The sequence below is a fragment of the Mustela nigripes genome, chromosome 1 (assembly GCF_022355385.1).
Source record: "Mustela nigripes isolate SB6536 chromosome 1, MUSNIG.SB6536, whole genome shotgun sequence".
Classification (NCBI taxonomy): domain Eukaryota; kingdom Metazoa; phylum Chordata; class Mammalia; order Carnivora; family Mustelidae; genus Mustela; species Mustela nigripes.
In genome coordinates, this window is record NC_081557.1 from 107,715,118 (window position 1) to 107,733,742 (window position 18,625).

Genomic DNA, 18,625 nt, shown 5'->3' on the forward strand with positions numbered 1-18,625 from the left:
CAGTGTCAAAAGGAAGAAACCGAGTACAAAACAGACCAACTCAGTCATGTATAAAACAACTCCTTGGAAAAAATACGAGGAAATACACCAAAATGTTAATAGTGGTTGGGTTGGGTTGAGTGGAGATGAACTTACAGGTGACTTTTTCCTATTTTTTAAATGTTCTGAAAGTCTATGAAATTTATAATAAAAAAGTTTTATTTCATAAAAAACACCATTCCCCAAACCACTGTAGGAACAGTTAGGTACCCCAAGAGTCGCAGTTTGCTGGCACTGCAATATACAAGGGCATACGAGCAGGCAGAGCCGCAGAGGGCTCCAGGGCGGGGGGGGGGGGGGGGCTGTCCAGTGTCGCAGGCAGCAAGCCAGTCCCTGGGAAGCGGGCCTGGGGCCAGCCACGGGCACGGAGGGCAGACGGCTAGGCAAGAGCTCTTCTGGGCCACACTCCCAGAGCTTCAGGTCGAGTCAGACAGGAGAGCTGGGGTAGCCTGCAGTCCCTGGCAGGCTGGGGCTCCCAGATCTCTGTAGCCCTAGCGCGCACAGGAAGGCTGCCATGCCGCTGAACCCCAGGGCTCTGCCTTGTCCACAGTCTGCTGCCAGGAGCATCTTCAGGGCAGACCCCTGGAAGGTTCCATCTGCTCCTCAGTGGGAAGGATCCAGGCCCCAGGAAGAGGAGCAGACAGGGGTGGGTGAGGTCCCTATCATTGAGTCCCCCAACCCCACTCCATTTCCTTGTCTCCCCTCCCTCCCCAGTCCACGTGGCCTGCAGGAGCAAGGCCAACCACTCCAGCAGCAATCACAAAACAACAAGACTTTAATGGAAATCACGAAGGAGGGAGGCGAGAAGAGGGAGCAGGGACAAGGCATAGCCCATATCATTCCCTCCAGCTGAGCCTGGGCAGTCTCCTGATGCCCCTCCCCTCCAACTTCACTGTTGTCTGGCAAAAGGGCAGGATTTCATCGGCCCCCTGTCCAGCATGCCTGCAGTGCGAAGAGCCACCCTGGAGCCCAGTGAAGATGTGGGTGATGTAAGCAGCACTCGAGCACAGGTGGGAACAGGGATGAGGCAGCAGAAGGTGTTGCTTAAGCCAGAATGATTCCCAAGGTCCCCCAAGGAAGGGCTGTTTGTCTCTTGGGTTCAGGGGGCAGATGTCAGAGGGAGTCCTTCACCCCCAGCGTGGAAGTGTGGAGAGGGGTGCAGGGACAGAGCAGGTGCTGGCCTGCGAAGGGCAGGTGCGGGCTTCAATGGCACTGTGGTTGTTGGCTTTAGGACCCAGATTGGAGCGGAAAACAAGGTGCCCTGCCTGTGCCCAGAGTGGTGCCTGAGGGATTGATCAAAAGTCCCCAAGTCCCCCAGTGTCATTCTCTCCTGAAGCTGTGTGGGGATTGAGCACCTGGTCTACCTGTCCCCAGCCTACCCCAGATCCCCTCCGGAATCCCCCTATTTAGCCTCCTGTAATGTTCCCACAGACACCTTCACTGCTTGGAACACAGCCCAGTCCATCTAGAAGAAAGAGAAAGGACAAGGTGTTTACAGTCACATCCCAGGGCTCTTCCAGCCAAGAATGGCCTTTCTGGGCCTAGGCTGGCTGCTTGCTTGGCCCAGAATGGGTTTGCTGTGCTGCTCTCCTGGCCAGTGTCACCCTCACCTGGGCATAAAGCAGGCGGCGGTCAGGGGACAGGCTAGGTCCCTGGTGGCAGAGTTGAGCAGAGAGGGCAGAGGTCTCTGGGGACAGGAAGTGCTGAGTGACGCTCACGGTGCTCACCAGGCCCTGCACCTGTACCAGAAAGGAGGTGGGCAGAGGCTCAGTGGAGACACGGGCTCAGGCATCCTCCCACTGTCCCTCTTGCCCCCGAGATCTACTTCCCATGATGACCCCCACCGAACTCTCAGATAGCGGGGCCCTGGATCCAGCAGCAGGGACCTCAAAGGGCATGGCCAAAACCAGGCCAAGGGGAGGCCAGAGAGGGCCCAGGCAGGGTGGGCATCAGAGGACACGATGCCCAGTAGGGCTAGATGACTTCCGGACTGCTCAGCTTCGCCTCTTCCTTACAGTGGGGCGGGACTTCCTGCCCTGCCTTGCTCTCAGGGCATTGGGAGGGGCGAGGCCAGAGGGGCAGGGGACCCCTGTAGCAGTGTGGTGTCTGCTCTGGCCCCTTCGCTTCTCATAGTCTGAGCACTCTACAGAGCCCCTGGCCCGCTGGGGAAGCACCTGGTGGGGAGCCCCAGCAGGCACCAGCACAGCCTCTCCAGGGGCCTGCAGCAGAGTCCAGCAGTTCACGCCCCACTCTTCCCGCAGGCGCCGCCGCAGCCCCGTGTCCAGGTAGCAGCAGCCTGGGGTGCCAGGCTCCAAGTTGCCTGCTCCCGCCGGGCACACCTCAAAGAAGAGAAGGAGGAATGAGCAAGGTGGGGAAATGAGTAAAGGGCCACAGGGCAGGGTGTAGACTTCCCAAAGGCCAGGGGTGCAAAGGGTAAGAGCGGAAGTGGTCAAGCCTCAAGGGATAGGCAGGGGGCAGTCTTAGGGGTGGGAGAAAGGGCTAGGCTGTAAGGGGCTGGAGCTGCTCAGGTCGGCAAAACAGATTTCTGAGGCTGGGGATCTAAACCCCCACGTTTCTTGGGACTAGATGCCTCGAATAACTTCTGTGTCCCTGGCCCTGGACCCCTGTCTCCAAAAACCCAGAAAAGATACCCTGCATGAACTGAACTCATAAGCTGTCTGTACCAGGAGCTCTTAACCTTGTATCCCGCGAATGTCCTGAATCGTGTGCTAAATTGTAGGCCACTAGATAGCTGTATGTCCCTAGGGGGCCATCTAAAGCATCGATCAGATTCTTCTGAGATCCCAGATCCGGCAAAGGCCACAGAGAAGCCCTGATGCCCTATAGATGCACAGGCTTGCCTGCCAGGCTGAGGCCTCCAAAGCAAGCATGGGTATGGGGGGCCTTCCTCAGCCCAACTGGAGTGGGGCGCTCCTGGGGTAGACAGGGATTCATGAGAGCTAGAGAAGGAGATGCCCACGGAGTACCCGCAGAGGTCAAAGCCAGCATCACCCTTCACCTGGCCACCAGCCAAATCCACCTTTTCAGTAAGACCTCAGTCATTGTCCCTGGGTTTAGGACTCAGGGCTCCCAGACTGGCCCATGGGGGAAAAGGAGGCTGGTGAGCCAGGCTGAACCCTAGGATGGCCCCAGGCAGGCGCCAAGGCTCTTTTGCCCTCAGAGTCCATCCTGGAGCTTATTGGTGTTTCCCAGGCCACCCAGTGAGAAAAGGCCCCTCGAACCTTCTCTGTGAATCATCAGGCCTGGCCCTGTGAGACTGCCTAAGGGCCACCACACCCAGACTAGATGAGGCCATCTGTGTATGAAGGTGTGCTTCTGTCTGCTTCCTTCGGCGTGTCCCAGCATCGGTGTGTACATCTACAGATCCCTCTGTGTTTGTCTGCAGATATGCGTGCCTGTGGGCAGGTGGGGGGGTGGTGGACAGCTGTGGTGACACCAGCCTGTCTGTGGATGTGTTCATGTGTCTTTAGCAGCAGTGACCCTTGGTGGATGTCTTTTGCCCAGGACATTCAGGGTTGAGATGGACTTTGGAACCACTGCATCTGCTCTAACCTTAATAATGACCTTCCACCTCCCCAGCCCCATGGAGCTTCCTACCTCCTGCTCATCCCCTCATCTTCTCATTCCCTGCCCCTTATTTTGGTCCAGTCTTTCCCTCCTCGGTCCAGTTTTTCCTACCTCCCATGCTGCCTCCCTCAGCCCTCACTCGCTAGCATCCCAAAGAGCACCACCTCATAAGATGTAGGTCTCGGAGGAGGGGGCAGGAGGAGGGCATCTCAGACGGGCTTCCCTTCCCCCTCTGCCACCTGGAGCCCATGCAGGGGAGGCTGTCTGTCCCCAGGAGAAATTGGACTGTGACCTGGTCTCACGTCTCAGCTCTGCACTCAGCCCGGGTTTACTCAGCTGCAAAATAGGAAGGCAGCAGAGCCTGCCACACAGGGTGGCTGTGCCAGTTAATCGAGATCGTGTACCCGAGGCCCTTACACAGTGCCTAGCCTGCACCAGCTTCTGCTCTCGAGTCACCTTTAGGTCCCTGCTCAGCCCCAGCTCTTCCTGTGTGCCCCACCACACAACTCGTAAGGTCCCAAGCTGCTTTCTCTGTATGAGTCAAGGCCGTCCAGCTCACCTGGGGGGGGGGGGCGGTGGGAAGAGTGAGCACATGGGGCACGCACAACAGGGAGAGCTTCGGGGGGCTGGGAGCCCCCACTTCTAGGGAGCACGAGGGCAGCGCAAGGGAAGGGGGAAGACTCCCAACTCCTTCCTCACCATCTGGAGAAAGCGGCGGATGCGCTGGGCGTCCTGGGCCCGGAACACGTGCCACACAGTGCTGACCTGGCTGCCGGGAGACCAGAGCCCCTCCCCGTCCAGGCCTGAGAAGAAGTCTGTGGAAGACAAAGAGGTCAGGGGGGCCTTGGGGGTGGCGGGGAAGAAACCGCACATCGAGATTTGTGGCCAGTCCAACCCCTGCCTCTGGCCCGGGACCCACCTTTCTGTGCCCGGTGCCAGGCAGGCGGTGGGGCTTCGGCACATACCAGGACACTGACCAGGTCAGTCACCTCCACACAAAGGTTCTTGGTCCCCAGGTGACCACGGTGTGGGTTCACACCTGTGCAAAGGCAGAGAAGGGACCGGCGGGTCACACAGGCACTCAGAAGTAACAGGCATGGGATCAGGGGCCAGCCAAGAGCGGAGTGGGCACTCACCATAGGCTGCCCACAGCTGGGGCTCCAGTGGATGCAGGGCGGGGCCAGGTGGGAGGTAGGAAGCCAGGTTGAGTTTCCCATGGCGGGCACAGTACTCGGGGAGGGGCAGGCTGTCAGCCAGGTTCTCCAACCTGGAGGGGGCAGGGCCATGCCCAGCAGGCTCAACCCAGGTACCCAAGAGTCCCTCTGAGCCCACTTCTCCTGGGGTCACTCCCAGAGGCAAGAGGGTCATGGGGTGGGGGGCGGAGGAGGAGAAGTAAGGGCAAGGGGCTGGGCAGAGGCTAAGGAGCTGGGCCAGCCCTTTCCCTTTGGTACTATACATACCTGCTGGTGTCCTCATCCCCCAGAGCTCTGTGCAGCAGAAGGACGGAGCCCTCGTCTGACTTTGGGCGAACTAGGGGAGGAGACATGCCATTGGCCCCAGGAGAAGAACCTCCTTGCCAGAGGACCCGGCCCTGTGGCAGCAAGAGGGTTCAGCTTTGGCCCCGGGCTCTGCTTCTGGCTCCCTCCCCAGGGTCACCATGGGACTTTGCTGCCACCAGGCTCGGCCTCCCAGCTCCTCCTCCCCCACATCAGGGACACTTACTTTCAGGCCGGGAGAATCCCTCCCAGAATGTTGTACTGTGGAGGCTTGTGGGCTGGGGAGGTCCGAGGGGGGTCAGTGCCTGCACCTGGCCTCCAAGAGCCCCAAGAGCTTCCGTACCCCACAGGTTGCCTCGCAATGTCCTCTGAATCCCTGACACCAACACAGGCTGTATCGAGGAAAGGCAGAAGGATATGGGGGGGAGAATGGACAGGCAGCCAACTTGGCCAGGCCGGGGCGTGTTGTAGGGGACAACAGACCCACGTGGGGACCAACCCTGCTGCCCACTCCGGGTGACAGACCCAGTCTGCCTACAGATTAAGCTCCAAGGGCAAGCGGGGCCGGAAGAACTGGGGGCCTGGAGGAAGGAGCCTCACCTGGCCCTGCCTCCAGTGCTCCTGGAAGAGACGGAAGCCTCGCTGAGGCCTGGGCTCCTGCAGCCACAGCAGAGCTCCGGGAGGAGGCAGCCGGGGCCGCACTGGCGAGAGGGGCAGGCCCAGGCCTTTGTGTAGTCCTGGCCCGGCCCGCAGCCCAGGCCCCAGGGTTTTCTCCTGGATCTTCCGTTCCACCACCTGCGCAATGATGCTGTCCAGGATGTTGGTGATGCGGTCATCCTGCATGGACGGAAGGACGGAGGGGCAGGACAACTCAGGACCTGCCTTACCCCACAGGGAGGGCCAGCCCAGCCTCTGTCCCCAGGCCCCCAGGCCTCCCTCTGTGCCCTTGCTCACACTGGGCAGGGCAGGAGTGACCGGGGCAAAGGCCATGTGTATCCGCTCGTGCCCCAAGCAGAGTTTGACAGCGGTGGAGGCCAGCAGTTCACAGAGAGAGGGACAAGGTAGGGGCCCTCGGCCGGCACGGTCCTCTGCCGGGGTCTCAGTGGAGTCCGGGGTCTCTGGCAGGGAGGAAAACGGTGAGGGGCTTCCCCTTTCTCTGGAGGCTCCACTGCCCACAGGCTCTGCCCTCATCTCCTGGCTGAGTCTCTCTCCTCACTGCTCTGGAGGCGCTCACCTCCCACTTCCAGCAGCTTCCAAAACCTCTCCCAAGGAGGGGCTCACAGTGGGGGTCTGACTGGAGATGGGTGAGGGGGCTCATCGTACATTTTTTTTAGATTTATTTTCTCTGGAATGACTTGAGAAGAGTGATGGAGATTAGGGATGGCAGAGGAGAGCTGAAGCCATTCCAGTCTGTCCTCAGGACACCAAGCCCGGCCCAGCCTCCCTGGACAGTCTAAGCAAGGGCCAGGGGAGCTGCTCACCCTCTTTGATGTCCTCGGTTCTGTTGGTATCCCCGTTGCAAGAAGATTGTGGAACTGGGGGAGTTTTCTCTGTCGGCTCCTTCTGTGAAACCCATCCACCACCCCCCAATCCAACCAGAGATTTAAAAATGGCAAAGAGAGTTCAATCCAATTCAACCCACCAGTAATTAACAACAGACTGCAAAACTGGGTTTACAGGGAGCAGGTTCTGTGATACAACATTAGGTGGGGAAAAGGTGCTCACAGAATTCCACACACAGTACTGACCTAAAATACACAAAAATAAGCGGAACAAATACAGAGATAAGTGACTGGAAAGAAATACATCCAGATGATAACGGTACCATTCTAGCCTGTTGTCTTCTTCCTTATACTTGTTGTATTTTCCATAATGGCTATGTACCAGGGTCTGGCACGCAAAATGCATTCAATAAACTATTTCTTGAATGAATCAGTTTCACAACAAAAGAGTGAACTTTATAAAAACTTTGTAAAATGCACACTGAGTGCCTGCTCTGTGTTAAAAGCACGGTATAGAAAGAAGGCGGGTCTGTACTCCGCCCGCTGGAGCCCGGGCCTGGGGAGTGGAGAGACAGGGCCCGCCAGCGAACAGCTCCGGCATGATGGGGCAAGTGCTGAGCCAGAAGGCGTACAGAGTGGGTAGGCGCTCCGAGGAAGCAAAGAGGGAGGTGGGGCCGATGCTAGAGCTCCCTCCATGGATCCTGATCCCCAAAGGAGAGGGAGAAGAACCTTGATTTTACCCAGCATCCATGTCCTTCATCCCCACCAAAAAGACAAGGGCCAAACTCTACGAGTAATATCCAGACACACTGCCCAGTCTGGGGGCCCATCAGCTAGTACTGCCCAGCTTCTTACCTGCTGGCCCCCATCCCCAGGAGCCCACACCCGGGCATCAGCTTGGCAGGGGCAGTGCCCCCGGATGTCAAACTTGACCCAAACCTCGTGCATGGCGGTGCTCAACTCTGCCAAGGCTGTGAGTGGGGAGGGGAGACGGAGTTTGGTAGTGAGTGTGGACAGAAGGGCCTCGCCAAGCAGCAGGGCATGGGATTGGGCTAAGCCACATCCAGACAGGAAGCCACTCTCCCCCGAGACTCACCCTCTGCACACCCCACCCCTCCAAGATGGCTCACCCTGGCTGGAAACAAATTGGGTGAGCGTCAGGGAACTGGCAGTATGCCCAGCCTCTTGGGGACACTCCTTCACGGACTCCTCCTGAGGGCCTGTGGGGTAGGAAGAAAGAAGCTGCAGTCAGGAAACCGAGAAAACCACAGCTTAAGGTTGGTGAAGAAGGGCAAGGGCATGACATCTAAATCAAGGGACTCGACAATCCATAAATCCATAAAACATGGGCTTTCTGGGACACTTGGGTTCAAAAATCACATAGGATCCTTTGCTTGCAGAATGCAGAGCCTTTAAAATGCTGACACTCATTGCCACACTCCAAGATGATCTTGTAGAATACAGTGTTCTCAAACGCTTCTGACTCTGGAACTCTTTTTGGCTACCTCTGTAGGAACACTGGGAAATTTTAAGCCCTCGGGCGACTAAGTGGAGCCAAGGGAGAAAAGCTGAGAACCACGAGAACAGTAAGACTTGGGATCGGAAGGTCTGAGTCTAAATCCTAGATCCAACACTTACTAGCTGTGTGACCTTGAACAAGTCACGTAACCTCTGTGTTTTTCTTATCTGGAAAAATGGAGGCAGTAATACCCACCTCACAGTGTTGTAAGGTTTAAAAAGGTGCAAGCCAAGCAAAGTGGGAGGCAAAGAGTAGGCACTCGGCTCCTTTTACAGGCGGACTGGGGAGAGGGAAAAGTCTGCTCTAAGGGGCATTGAGCCATGGTGACGGAGGCTGGAGCTGGCAGCGAGGCTTTCTTGGGGAAAGGCAGCCCAGAAACGGCCACAAACCTTAGAGACGCCCTTTTCAGGCCCCATCCCTGCCCTCCCACCTTCAGCTCCCAGCCCCTTTCCTACCTGCTTTCCTGGCCCACCTAGCCCCCGCCATGCGACCACAAGCCACACACAGCCGGTGGCTGCAGTGCGGGCATTTCCAGTGGGTGTTGAAGAGTCCCCGGTGACAGCGGCTACAGCAGCGAGGAACGCCTGGGTTGTCCTCCGTCCTGGCTGGCCCCTGGCCTGTTAGCCACGGGAGAGAACAGGGTCAGAGAGGCTCAGACCACAGGTCCCTTCTGGGGACCTCCAGGCAGGGATGGAGTGGAACAGTGGGGCCACCCCGGAAGGGAGACAGGCCCCTGTCAGACAGCCTCTGTAAAGAACCTCCCCCTAGCACTGTCTCCAGAAAACTCTCCCAGCAACAGTGCAGGCCTTACCTCCCCAGTTCCTGCTCCAAGGATTTCCCCATCGGCCCTGAATTATCAATCCACACCATTTCCAACACAGTCCTCCACCCACTTCCCTCCATCCCGAGGTGGTGTCCCTTCAGGAGACTCTGAATACCAGAAGAGGGAACCTTAGGAGGCCACGCCTTCCCTCACCCAGAGTTTCTGACTAAGCCCTCCTCGGTCAGTGGAAGGACGCCAGTGAGCATGCGTTCATTTACTCATGCGACACTTTGTCCTGTGCGTGGCTGAGTGCTGGCGCCTCAGCGCAGGTCAGGGCTCAGAGCTGCCCTCCCGGCGCTCACATTCCAAGAGGGGAGATGGGCTCGCAAACACAGCAGTGCTCATGATACTCCAGAGTGCTGGAGGAGGAGACTAGGATAGAATGACTAGGGTGGGGATGCTGGGGGCAGCAACAGACATGGGCCCCAAGTGATGAGTAAGTGTTCATTCATCAGGGAGAAAGGGAGGAGAAGGGCATTCCAGACAGAAGGAACAGAGAGTGCCAAGGCCCGAGGGGATGGACAAGCTGGGGTGAGCCGAGGAGGATGGGCCGCCTGATGTGAAGTGCTGGGAATCTGGGCTGAGGGAGGGCCAGACCAGACTGGCCGAGGGGAGGGGGAAGGGACTGGACTCTCTGGGACAAGAGGGAGCCATAAGGGGCTCCTACCCAGGTTGTGACCTTCCTGCAGGGGCGTGCACACATTTTCAAATGCATGTGCGGGGCTGTAGGAGGGTAGAGGAGGGAGACCCTGAAGCCAGAGGGACCCAATGAATGGCTGGCACCCCACCCTTCGCATCGGCCCAGACCCTACTAGCCTCCCAGAGTCTATGAGCCCAAACAGCAGGGAGGGCCCCCACCTTCCAATGCCCTTGAAGACACGTGGCACTCTGTCTTGTTTCCCCAGCAAACCCAGAAACTCTCAGGCAGCTGGACTGGACCAGGTTTCACACCCTCCCAACATCCCTTGCCCCAGCAACAAACTTCAGAACTCATGTCGCCTAGGAGCCTAAGCCAGGAATAAGGGCAAAGCAGGGCAGGAGCTCTCTTGAGCTGGTACCAGGATGGACTGTGCTAATGGGAGGGAGGGGCCCACACTCTGCAGGCCCCATGATCCTTGTCAAAGCACAGTGACCACAGGATCCAGCCTTCCCCGGCTCCCGCCTGCCCCACGTGTCCTGCTCACCTTCCCGCTGCACCCAGGCCAGAGCTTCACGCTCCCTCCGCAGCAGGCGGCACAGTCGGTCCCCCAAACCACTTAGCAGATGCTTGGCGAGGCCCTTGCTGAGCCTGGCCTCAGGGCCAGACCATCCTCCCTCCTCAGGGCAGGCTGCAGAGTCTTCCTCCTGCGGCTGCTCCCCTCCCAGAGGCAATCTGGACACGGGATACAGGAGATAAGGAGAGAGTCCCGACTGGGAGGGTGTTGGGGGCAGCCAGGGGCAAGAGGCTCACCTCGCCACTTGCTGGGAGGGGCGGGCCAGCCCTCCCGCCTCTCCAGCTGCACGGGCACAGCTTTGGCACTGAGCCGTGCCTGCCCGGGGAGCCGAACAAGATGTGTCATGAAGCCCCGGGTCCTGGAGGCTGGCCCTGCCATCTTGGGGTCCTGAGGAGGCAATGAAGCTGGTCAGGGGTCTGGGGCTCCTGAGCTTATGGGAGCCCCAGGCCCTGCCTTTAGCACCCAGCCCACCCACAGGCAGAGCGAGACCCGCCCCTAGGCCCTGGTCTACAGAGCTGGATTTGGAGCTAGTGAAAGTGAACCAGACAGCCAGAACCTTCACAAGAAGGGCTGGGTGGGGGAGCCTCGGAATGCATGATGTGGCCTGATGGCCAAGAGGAGAGGTCTGCTGCCCAAGGCTGGAGCCGCTGGGCCATCACCCTGATCCAAGTGCAAGTTTGTTTTGTTTTGTTTTAAGTAAGCTCTATGCCCCAACACGGGGTTTGAACTCTCGACCCTGAGATCAAGAGTCGCATGCTCCATTGACTGAGCCAGCCAGGCGTCCCTCAGTTGGTGCAAACTTTGGATAGCTCCACAGTGGGCTTAGTGATATCACTGACCGCCTGTCAGTGTGAGGAGACAATCCGGGCATAGGACAGAGGGTGCTGGAAGGTGAGAAGGCCGGAGAGTTTCAACACAGCCACAGGTGCAGTAACCCAAGAAGGGAGAGGGGCCAACAGCCTCCCAGCCCTGGCAGAGGCCCGCAAGAGCACAGACGGACCCACACCAGGTGCAAGGGTGCCTGGGCAAGGCCCCTGGGGGCTTCGATCCAGAAGCTTTGACCAAGAAACTGAAATGACCCTGAACAGTTGAGCCCGAGCCGGCAGTGCTAGAACCCTCTGTGAAGAGCACAGCGTGACAGCAGGTCCAGGAGGCACCTTCCAAAGTCCTACTACTAGCCGAGTCCAAAATGAGTTCCCATAATCCGGCTGGCCTAGGGAGGAGTTGTTCATTCCTGGAGCACTACAAGGGGTCCTTTAGGAGGGACAGTCCCCCAGACGGGGCTATGTAGCACAGACAGTCACTAAGATGAATGTTTGTGAGTGCTCACTTAATTCAGCGTCAGGAATTCTTCAAAGCCTTTGATGTGAATTATACCATTTCATCTTGCAGCAAGCAGTCTTTACAAGGCAGGTGCCATCTTTAGCCCCATTTTAGAGATGAAGAAACTGAGGCCCAGAGAAGTGAAGTAACTGGCCCAAGGTCACAACGCACCAGGCAGCAAAGTCAGGACCCAGGTGTTGTTACAATGCCACAGACACATCACAGCTTGGGAGGAGGCCGACGGAAGTAAGAAGCCACTTGCTCTGGCCTGTAGATGCTAAGGAACTCCCAGAGAACCATCACATCCGGCTGGAAACCAGACCACTTGTATGATCCCCTCATAAAGGGCCCAACGACCCCAATTCCCCACAAAGCCCCAGTCCTGGCTGCCCCCTCCCAGGTAGGGCCCTCTGCACCCTTACCTCTGTGGTTAGTATGCTGTGACGCCTCCACCTTGTTCCCAAACGATGACTCCAGCATCTCCTGCCAGCCTTTGGTCCCCTGTCCCACACTGCCTGGGAAAGGGTTGGGTGGGCGCTTGGCAGCTGGGCTGCCACCAGCTCCCTCAGGGCTGCTTGCCCTCTTGAGGGCCTGCAGCTGGGCAGGTGGGCTCTCCTCATCCCTGGGGCAGCCCCCTGGGCACCCAAACTGCTCAGAGTGTCGTGTGAGCCATGTCTTCTTTAGCTTGGTGTGATGGCTGGGTGGGCAGGCCCTGGGACCAGTTGCCTTGTTCACTTCCTCATTGGATTCACTGGGCCCGATGGCACCCCCCTCCTGGCACTTCCCACAAGGGCCAAGGCCTCCATCTCTAGCAGGTGGGTGAGATGAGCAACAGCCTCCCTGGGGGGTAGGAGGCCCAGGAGAGGGACACCTGGATGTGGCTGATGGTCCCAGCTGGTACCCAAGGCTCCCACCCCCCGGTACAGCCCAGACGTTGCTGAGAGTATGAACCAGGCCCGGGGGACAACCAGGCCAGGGGGTCCGGGGAACAGCGTCTGGATGCCCCAGCAGGAATGGGCAAAGATTCTGATGCCTGCCGACTCCTGCCTCTCCATCTCTCTGGTGGAATGAAGGACGTTCCGCTTCCCCAGTTCTCTGGAGATGCCCACCAGGGGCGAAGCCTAACAGCCCAGGTTCCGCGGTTGCCAGTGGCTCCTTTGCCAGCCTGAGAATGCTTGGATCCTTGTGGTAAAAGCCCTAAAGAGAGGAGAAAGGGTAGAGCTCATGCTGACTTTGATCCCAGCACTTCAAAGGATGGGCAGAACTGACGACCAGCTGGTGTGTGCCTGTGCGGCCTGAAGGGTTGGGAAGACACTGAGGAACTCAATACTGGTTTCCAGACCCTGATCCCTAAGTGCCTCCCCACTGCCCTGCTACCCTGCCCCCGAGGCCTCCCTGGGATTTCTCAGACCTCCGAACAATCCAGCAGCTAAAGGGTCAGCGCCTGCCACCACCAAAGGATCTGTTTAGACCGTTTGATGACCAGTATCATACTGGTCTTCAAATAGCATAAATCTTATTCCTGGGCAAGGGGGTGGGTTGCCTGGGGCGGGGGAACATGTGCCATAGACACAGGTCATGGGGAAACCTGCCACATCCCGCAGCCAGATAAAGGGCCTTGTCTGCCCCCCACAAACTCCAGGACGAGACCACATATTCAGAAACCGCAGTTCTCAGGGCCTTGCTCTGGGGGGGACAATGAGTGTGTCAGTCCCTGAAATGGCCCAAAGGCAGGGAAGGCTTGGTGAGATGGAATCACCCGGAGGAGGCATTGCTTGGGGTTGACGCTGTCTGATCTGACAGGCTCCTCTACTAAGGGTACCATCTGACGTTTTCATCAGAACGGAAGAGCAGAGCACTGTGACCTGGCGTGGCTGCTAGGGAACACTCAGCTACCTTGCATGGTCTAAGCCCCAGGTACCCACTCTGCTCCAACAATCTCACCTTGCTGCCTAAGCCGAAGGCAGAGGGCACTTTGGGCTGCCCCCCTGAGTACACCCAGGGGTGTGGGGCCAGGGGCCAGTCACACGGACGCTCTGGGGGCAGGCTGGACACTACGTAGGGTGGCAAGCAGGTGGGCACCCAGAAGGGAGCTTGCTCGAGGATCTTGGTCTCCAGAAGGAAGGGGCAATGCAAGGGCCGGAAGGCCACAGGATCGCTCTTGGGATGGCCACCACTATGCTCAGGAATCAGGGGGCCATAACGAGGTGGGCATGCCGAGCCACAGAGGGCCAGTGGGTGGGTGAGCACCGCCTCCTTCCAGCGCAGCCCCTCCTTGCTGCCCAGCCAGCTGGCCTTCCTCTCCCCATTTCGGGGGCCTTCTCCCTCCACCAGTGGGATTGTGTCCTTGGGGCTCTGGGGAAAGCCAGGGGGAAGCCAGGAGTCTGGGGGGCTTAGAACACCCCTCCAGAAGGGAGCAGGCTCTCCGAGGCACAGTGCACCACGGCGCAGACCATCTTGAGGCAGGGTATCCGGCTCCCGTCCCAGGATGCCATTCTCGGGGGCTGTCTTCTCCCAGGCTGGGGTGTCCTTCAGGAAGCTGGGCGTACTCTCCATCACTCTCCTGCCCTCATGGGGCTCTCCCAGAGGGGGTCCCTGGAGCATAACCAACACACCATGAGCACGTGCCCCAAGCACCCTACCGCCTGGTGCAGAGCTGGGCACCGCCCTGCAGCACCAAGGCAGCTCAAACCAGTAAGGCAAGTGCCAGCCTACAGCTCAGCTCCACGCCACCTGCCCACATGCAACCCGAAGGACCTGCCTGGGTGGGATGCTCAAGTGTGGGGCGGTCAGCCCTTGCCCCAAATGCCCAAGCCCACCTGGGCCAGAGGCCCTCGGCAGACTGCCACTTGCAGGATGGGTCTGGATCCTGGGCACGAGCCATGGGGCAGGGCAAGGGGAGAGACTCTAAAAAGCTGAGGTTGCTGGAGGGTATTGCACTTGGGGACAAGAAGGCAGGATCCTGGCCCTGACTTAGCACCTGCTATGTGACCTTGGGCAAGTCATATCACTCCTCTGGTCCTCCATGTGGCCTTGTGTAAAATAGGGTTTGGAAACTGGCAGTCTCTCGAGGCCTCTCTCCACATTGCCATCTGTGGGGCCAGGGGCTACTGCTTGCCTACCGCCAGTGCTCAGCCCCACTCAAGCTTGTAGCGGTGGGAAGCACAGGCAGGATGGGCAGAAGTCACCGGCGATGAGCCTCCTGGCAGGGCTGCTGGCTGGTAACTCTCCCTACACTTGGGCAGTCGCTGGTGTGTCTCTTCCCATCTCTCTATGGTTTCTTGGCTTTGGAAGCAGAGTCTGGGGACAACTGCTGGGGGCTGAGATCTCCACCACAGCCCCCAAGGGAAGGAGGGAGCCAGCACAGGAGAGGGGAGATTAAGAGGCCTCAGCTGGGACAGGTCAAGCTGCTTGAGTCCAGCAGGCAGTGCCAGGGCCGCTGGCGGCCGCTGGTAACTGCAGCCTGGCAGGGGGAGGGAAGGAGGCGGGGAATGCGGGCTGCGCCCCAGAGAGAGGCAAAGGAGGGAAAATTGAACGTGCGTGCGAAGGACCAGGGTGACAGGTGGCACCAGAGCTGTAGCGCTCTCCCAGCGCGGCCCCCTTGGCCGGCTGGCTGAAGCCCCAGGAGAGAGGGGAGGAGGCCCAGGGAACCGTGACAGAGGTAGCTCGGGTTTTCTAGGGCCACCGCTCCGTCGCGGTCCAGCCCCGTCGGGCATCCTAACTTTCAGACCTGTGGCGCAGCACCTTGGAGAAGCACGGGGAACTCCCTCGATGCGGGCAGCCGGGTCTTGGCTCAGAAATGCCCAGCTACGAGTGTCCCCAGAAGGCTCCCCCTGGCGCCCCCTCTCGGCGCTTACCTGGGCTTCGCGGGCCAGGCGCGGCGCGGGCGGCGGCGGTCGTCGTGGCCAGCGCCCGGCGCCCGCTCCCCATGGGCCGGCTCCGGGGCCTCCCGGCCGGCGAGCGAGGACACGTTCTCCCGCTCTCCGCTCAGCGCGCTCGAGTTCTCTTTCCCCCGGGGCGGCGGGGGCGCTCTAGGGCCGCAGGTTGGAGGGGTCGGATTCCGGGATCTGCAGGATGCGGCACACGGCGCGGATCGGCCGCACCAGCTTCTGGGCCGAGGCCGTGGGTTGCGCCATGGGACGCCGAGACTCCGTGCTGCGCCGCGGGGAGGGCCGGGCCGGGGCTAGGGAGCGGGTGTCCCCGGAGGGAGAGTGGGAGCCGGGCCGGGGGGAACGTGCGCCCCGGGTCGGAGAAGGCCGAGGAAGGGGGGAAAGGCCGAGAGGCCGGGGGAGGGGGTCGTGCCTGGAAGTGGGGGCCGATCCCGGGTCCCAGGAGAGAGGCACCAGCGAGGGCGCAGCACCGCGCAGTGCGACTAATGGAGGCAGAGCGCGGCGGACAGCGCAGCAGGACCTCTCATCGCCATCGCCAGACGCACAACTGAGAGTGGGGAAGCTGCTCCGCCGGTTTCCTCCTCCAGCACCCTGCGGGAAACAGGAGCCCGTGATTCGGCGGCCCCGCCTGGGCCTGCCCCCTCCCGGGCCCCGGGGGCTTCCGCCAACGCCCCGGCGATGCCACCGGCTGCGCACGGGGAGAATGAGCCCTTTGTTCCCCCCTCCCCCCCGCGGCACCCGGGCGCCTGCCGAGAGAGGCTCCCCCGGGGCAGCGTGCCAGCTTCCCAGCCGCCCCACCCTCCCGTGGGCCCGGCCCCGGAGCCTGGCAGGCGGGCAGCACCCCCACTATAGGTGCCAAGCCCGGGAACTGGAGCAAAGGGCGGGAGGGGCCGGACCAGGCCATGGTGGGGCGGGGTGCCCCCCGGGGTGCTAGGGCGGGGCGGCTAGGAGGGGGGCAGTGCCAGAGCTGGCAGGGGCAGTCGGGTTCTCACGGGTCAGTGATGGGCGCCTGACCCACGCCAGCCGACCCTGTGCCTCCTGGAACACTTGCTCCTGGTCCTTTGGTTCTGTCACATGGGCACAACCCGCTGGCCCATGTCTGCCCTGCCTCATCCTCAAAGGGCCAAGCTGCTCCTCACCATTCTTGACTCAAGACCCCTTCCAGGGCCCAACAATGAACCCGGGTACTGCCTTAGCAGTTCTGGGGAGACCTAGGCTCTAGTCTATCCCTACTCTAAGAGCCTATGTTTCACCAACTGTCCAGACAGGCGGTCGGAGCAGATGAGCCCCAACACCTGCTCTAGCCCAGTGTTCTGAGGGTCTGCCCCATCCTGTTTCCTAGTACTTCCAGGCCCAGCACTGGAGAAGAGCCCATGGGAGTGGCTCCTGGGAGGGAGCAGAGAGGAGGAGAGGAAATGGGAAAGCAGGGCACCCTCCACCAGGGGAAGCATCCCGGCTCCTCTGCGGGGGTGGTTCCAGAGCACAGACACAAACAGATTCAAACACACAGACAGATTCAGACACACATAGAAACCCACACGCCCAACGGGCGCTCCCCTTCCCTGCAGGCCCCCCACCTCCCACCCCACGACTCCTTGGCCTCCCCATGGAAGCCATCCCCGGTCTGCCTTCACCCAGCCTGGGACTGAGGTAGTGCCACCCCACCCAACCCCATCCCATCGACGGGATGAGTTCTCAGATGCCTCCGGCCTGGTCCCAAGTCACCATCTCTCTACCACCCCGGGAGGGGGAGCCATGAAGAGCTGGGAGGAAGCCTTCTCCCAGGAGACGCAAAGGGAGACAGGAATCCTTTCACCAGCTGAGGAGTAGAGGAGGGGGCTCGAGAAGAGGAGGCCCAAAGGGGCGCTGGGCAAGACTTGGCCCTGTTGGCACCAACTCCCTCAGCCCCTCCGCCTCCCCCCAGGGGCCACTTCTGTGGCAGGGCAGGCTGGTAGGGGTTGTTTACATGACTTAGTTATTAACACTCCCTTCCTCCCCCAGCTCCCCTGAGGGGTGCCCTGGACCTGAGTGTGCCAGGGGAAATGTCCGTGGAGGGCCCAATGTGGACCATAATGCCAAGGTCCAGACCGCGTCCCCAGCAAGGTTGGCTCCAGGGTGCAGCTGGGGGTGGTGGTGGGGTGTGTCTGTGGTCCCCCATCTGTGTCCTCTGGCAGCTGAAGCTTGTGGGAGAGTCTAGGGGGAGATTCCTTCAGCTTAGGGCCTAGAAGAGGCTGGGCAGGGCAGGGTGGGAGCCTGGGTTGTCCTGGGTGCTGAGGGCCTGTTACTGTCATCCCCATGGAGATGGGGATTGTCACAGGGGAGCAGGACAGTCATCCCCCCACACCTCAACCCCCAACCCCAGTTCCATGTCTGCTTTGTCAGGTCAATCTCTGAACTAGAACTGGACTCTCGGGACAGGGCTTCTGAAATGCCCAGGGGGTCATGGGAGTCGGGGGAGAAGGCCCTTTCCACCCTCACTGGCTTCCCATCCTGCCCCACAGTCCATGCCACCGGCCCACAGAGCCCTTGTAGCCGGCTGTTCTGTGCCTGAGGACGGAGCGGATCGAAGGAGACACAAAAGATACAAACATAGAAGGAAAGCCACACATGCGTGGACACAATGCTGGATTCATGGACAAACGCAAGCTGACCAGCACCCCCAGAAGCGCCTGGGCCCACCCTGGGCTCACACCGACCCCTCAGGCACATACACACACACACACACACACACACACACACACTGATACACACGTTCATGCTGACAAGCGCAGCAGCACTCACGAGCCAGCTGCCCTCACCCTGTCCCCAGAGCCCCTTACCTGGGCAAGCACAGTGCCCCTCGGGTAGAACAGCCCCCTGCCCAGGGGAGGGCAGCAGGCGGGGGCGGGGGAAGAAGCCCCGGAGAGTCAGGCCAAGCTGCCACTAATCCGGGCGGGGAGAGGGGGGGGCACCCACGTCAGAGCGGGGACTGCCGGGTGGAGGGCATCTGAGGACATCCCCTCCCACACACGCGGCCGTCTGGGCACCTAGCCCTACTTCCCCAGCCCCTCCATCCTTCAGACAGCTGAGGCTGGCCTCCCCCCACCCTGCCCCCCACTCTTGTGACAATGCCTGGACCCCAGGGAGGGCGTGGGGGAGGGGGAATACCAGGGAGAATTCTCCCAGGACCTGGGGTGAGGGGGAGAGGAAGGGAAGTGTTGGAGATGCTTTTGGAGCCAGGAGGAAGCTCTG

At 60.1% G+C, this 18,625-nt stretch overlaps 2 protein-coding genes across 3 annotated transcripts; both read right to left on the minus strand.

Moving 5' to 3' along the window:
- Nucleotides 1-796: 796 nt before the first annotated feature.
- HR (HR lysine demethylase and nuclear receptor corepressor) lies at nt 797-15,435 on the minus strand. Of its 2 annotated transcripts, XM_059371369.1 has the most exons (19): nt 15,362-15,435; nt 13,449-14,099; nt 11,927-12,701; nt 10,418-10,568; nt 10,152-10,339; nt 8,600-8,761; nt 7,756-7,845; nt 7,481-7,596; nt 6,605-6,686; nt 6,078-6,241; nt 5,724-5,960; nt 5,350-5,515; nt 5,088-5,157; nt 4,764-4,894; nt 4,547-4,666; nt 4,327-4,442; nt 2,214-2,378; nt 1,650-1,778; nt 797-1,504 (listed from the first exon to the last, which is right to left on the minus strand). In XM_059371369.1, the coding sequence occupies exons 2-19, from the start codon at nt 14,058-14,060 to the stop codon at nt 1,442-1,444; spliced, it is 3,537 nt and encodes a 1,178-aa protein (XP_059227352.1). In that variant the 5' UTR covers nt 14,061-14,099; nt 15,362-15,435; the 3' UTR covers nt 797-1,441. The 2 variants fall into 2 exon arrangements, with proteins under 2 accessions (XP_059227352.1, XP_059227361.1); XM_059371378.1 differs by lacking the exons at nt 797-1,504; nt 1,650-1,778; nt 2,214-2,378 and adding an exon at nt 3,899-4,186.
- A 100-nt stretch (nt 15,436-15,535) lies between these two features.
- On the minus strand, nt 15,536-18,258 carry HRURF (HR upstream open reading frame). Its single transcript, XM_059371390.1, has 2 exons — nt 18,214-18,258; nt 15,536-15,985 (listed from the first exon to the last, which is right to left on the minus strand). Exon 2 carries the CDS (start codon nt 15,638-15,640, stop codon nt 15,536-15,538), a length of 105 nt encoding a protein of 34 aa, XP_059227373.1. The 5' UTR covers nt 15,641-15,985; nt 18,214-18,258.
- Between the last annotated feature and the right edge of the window lie 367 nt (nt 18,259-18,625).

What these genes read in the sequence shown, in the direction of transcription:
- HR (XM_059371369.1), bottom strand. Translation starts at nt 14,060, where the DNA reads ATGGAGAGTACGCCCAGCTTCCTGAAGGACACCCCAGCCTGGGAGAAG. An exon ending in CTGGGGATGGGGGCCAGCAG is followed by an intron (nt 6,687 to 7,480) that starts GTAAGAAGCTGG and finishes TGGGTTTCACAG; the next exon opens with AAGGAGCCGACAGAGAAAAC. An exon ending in TCCGCCGCTTTCTCCAGATG is followed by an intron (nt 2,379 to 4,326) that starts GTGAGGAAGGAG and finishes CTCTTCTTTGAG; the next exon opens with GTGTGCCCGGCGGGAGCAGG.
- HRURF (XM_059371390.1), bottom strand. Translation starts at nt 15,640, where the DNA reads ATGGCGCAACCCACGGCCTCGGCCCAGAAGCTGGTGCGGCCGATCCGC.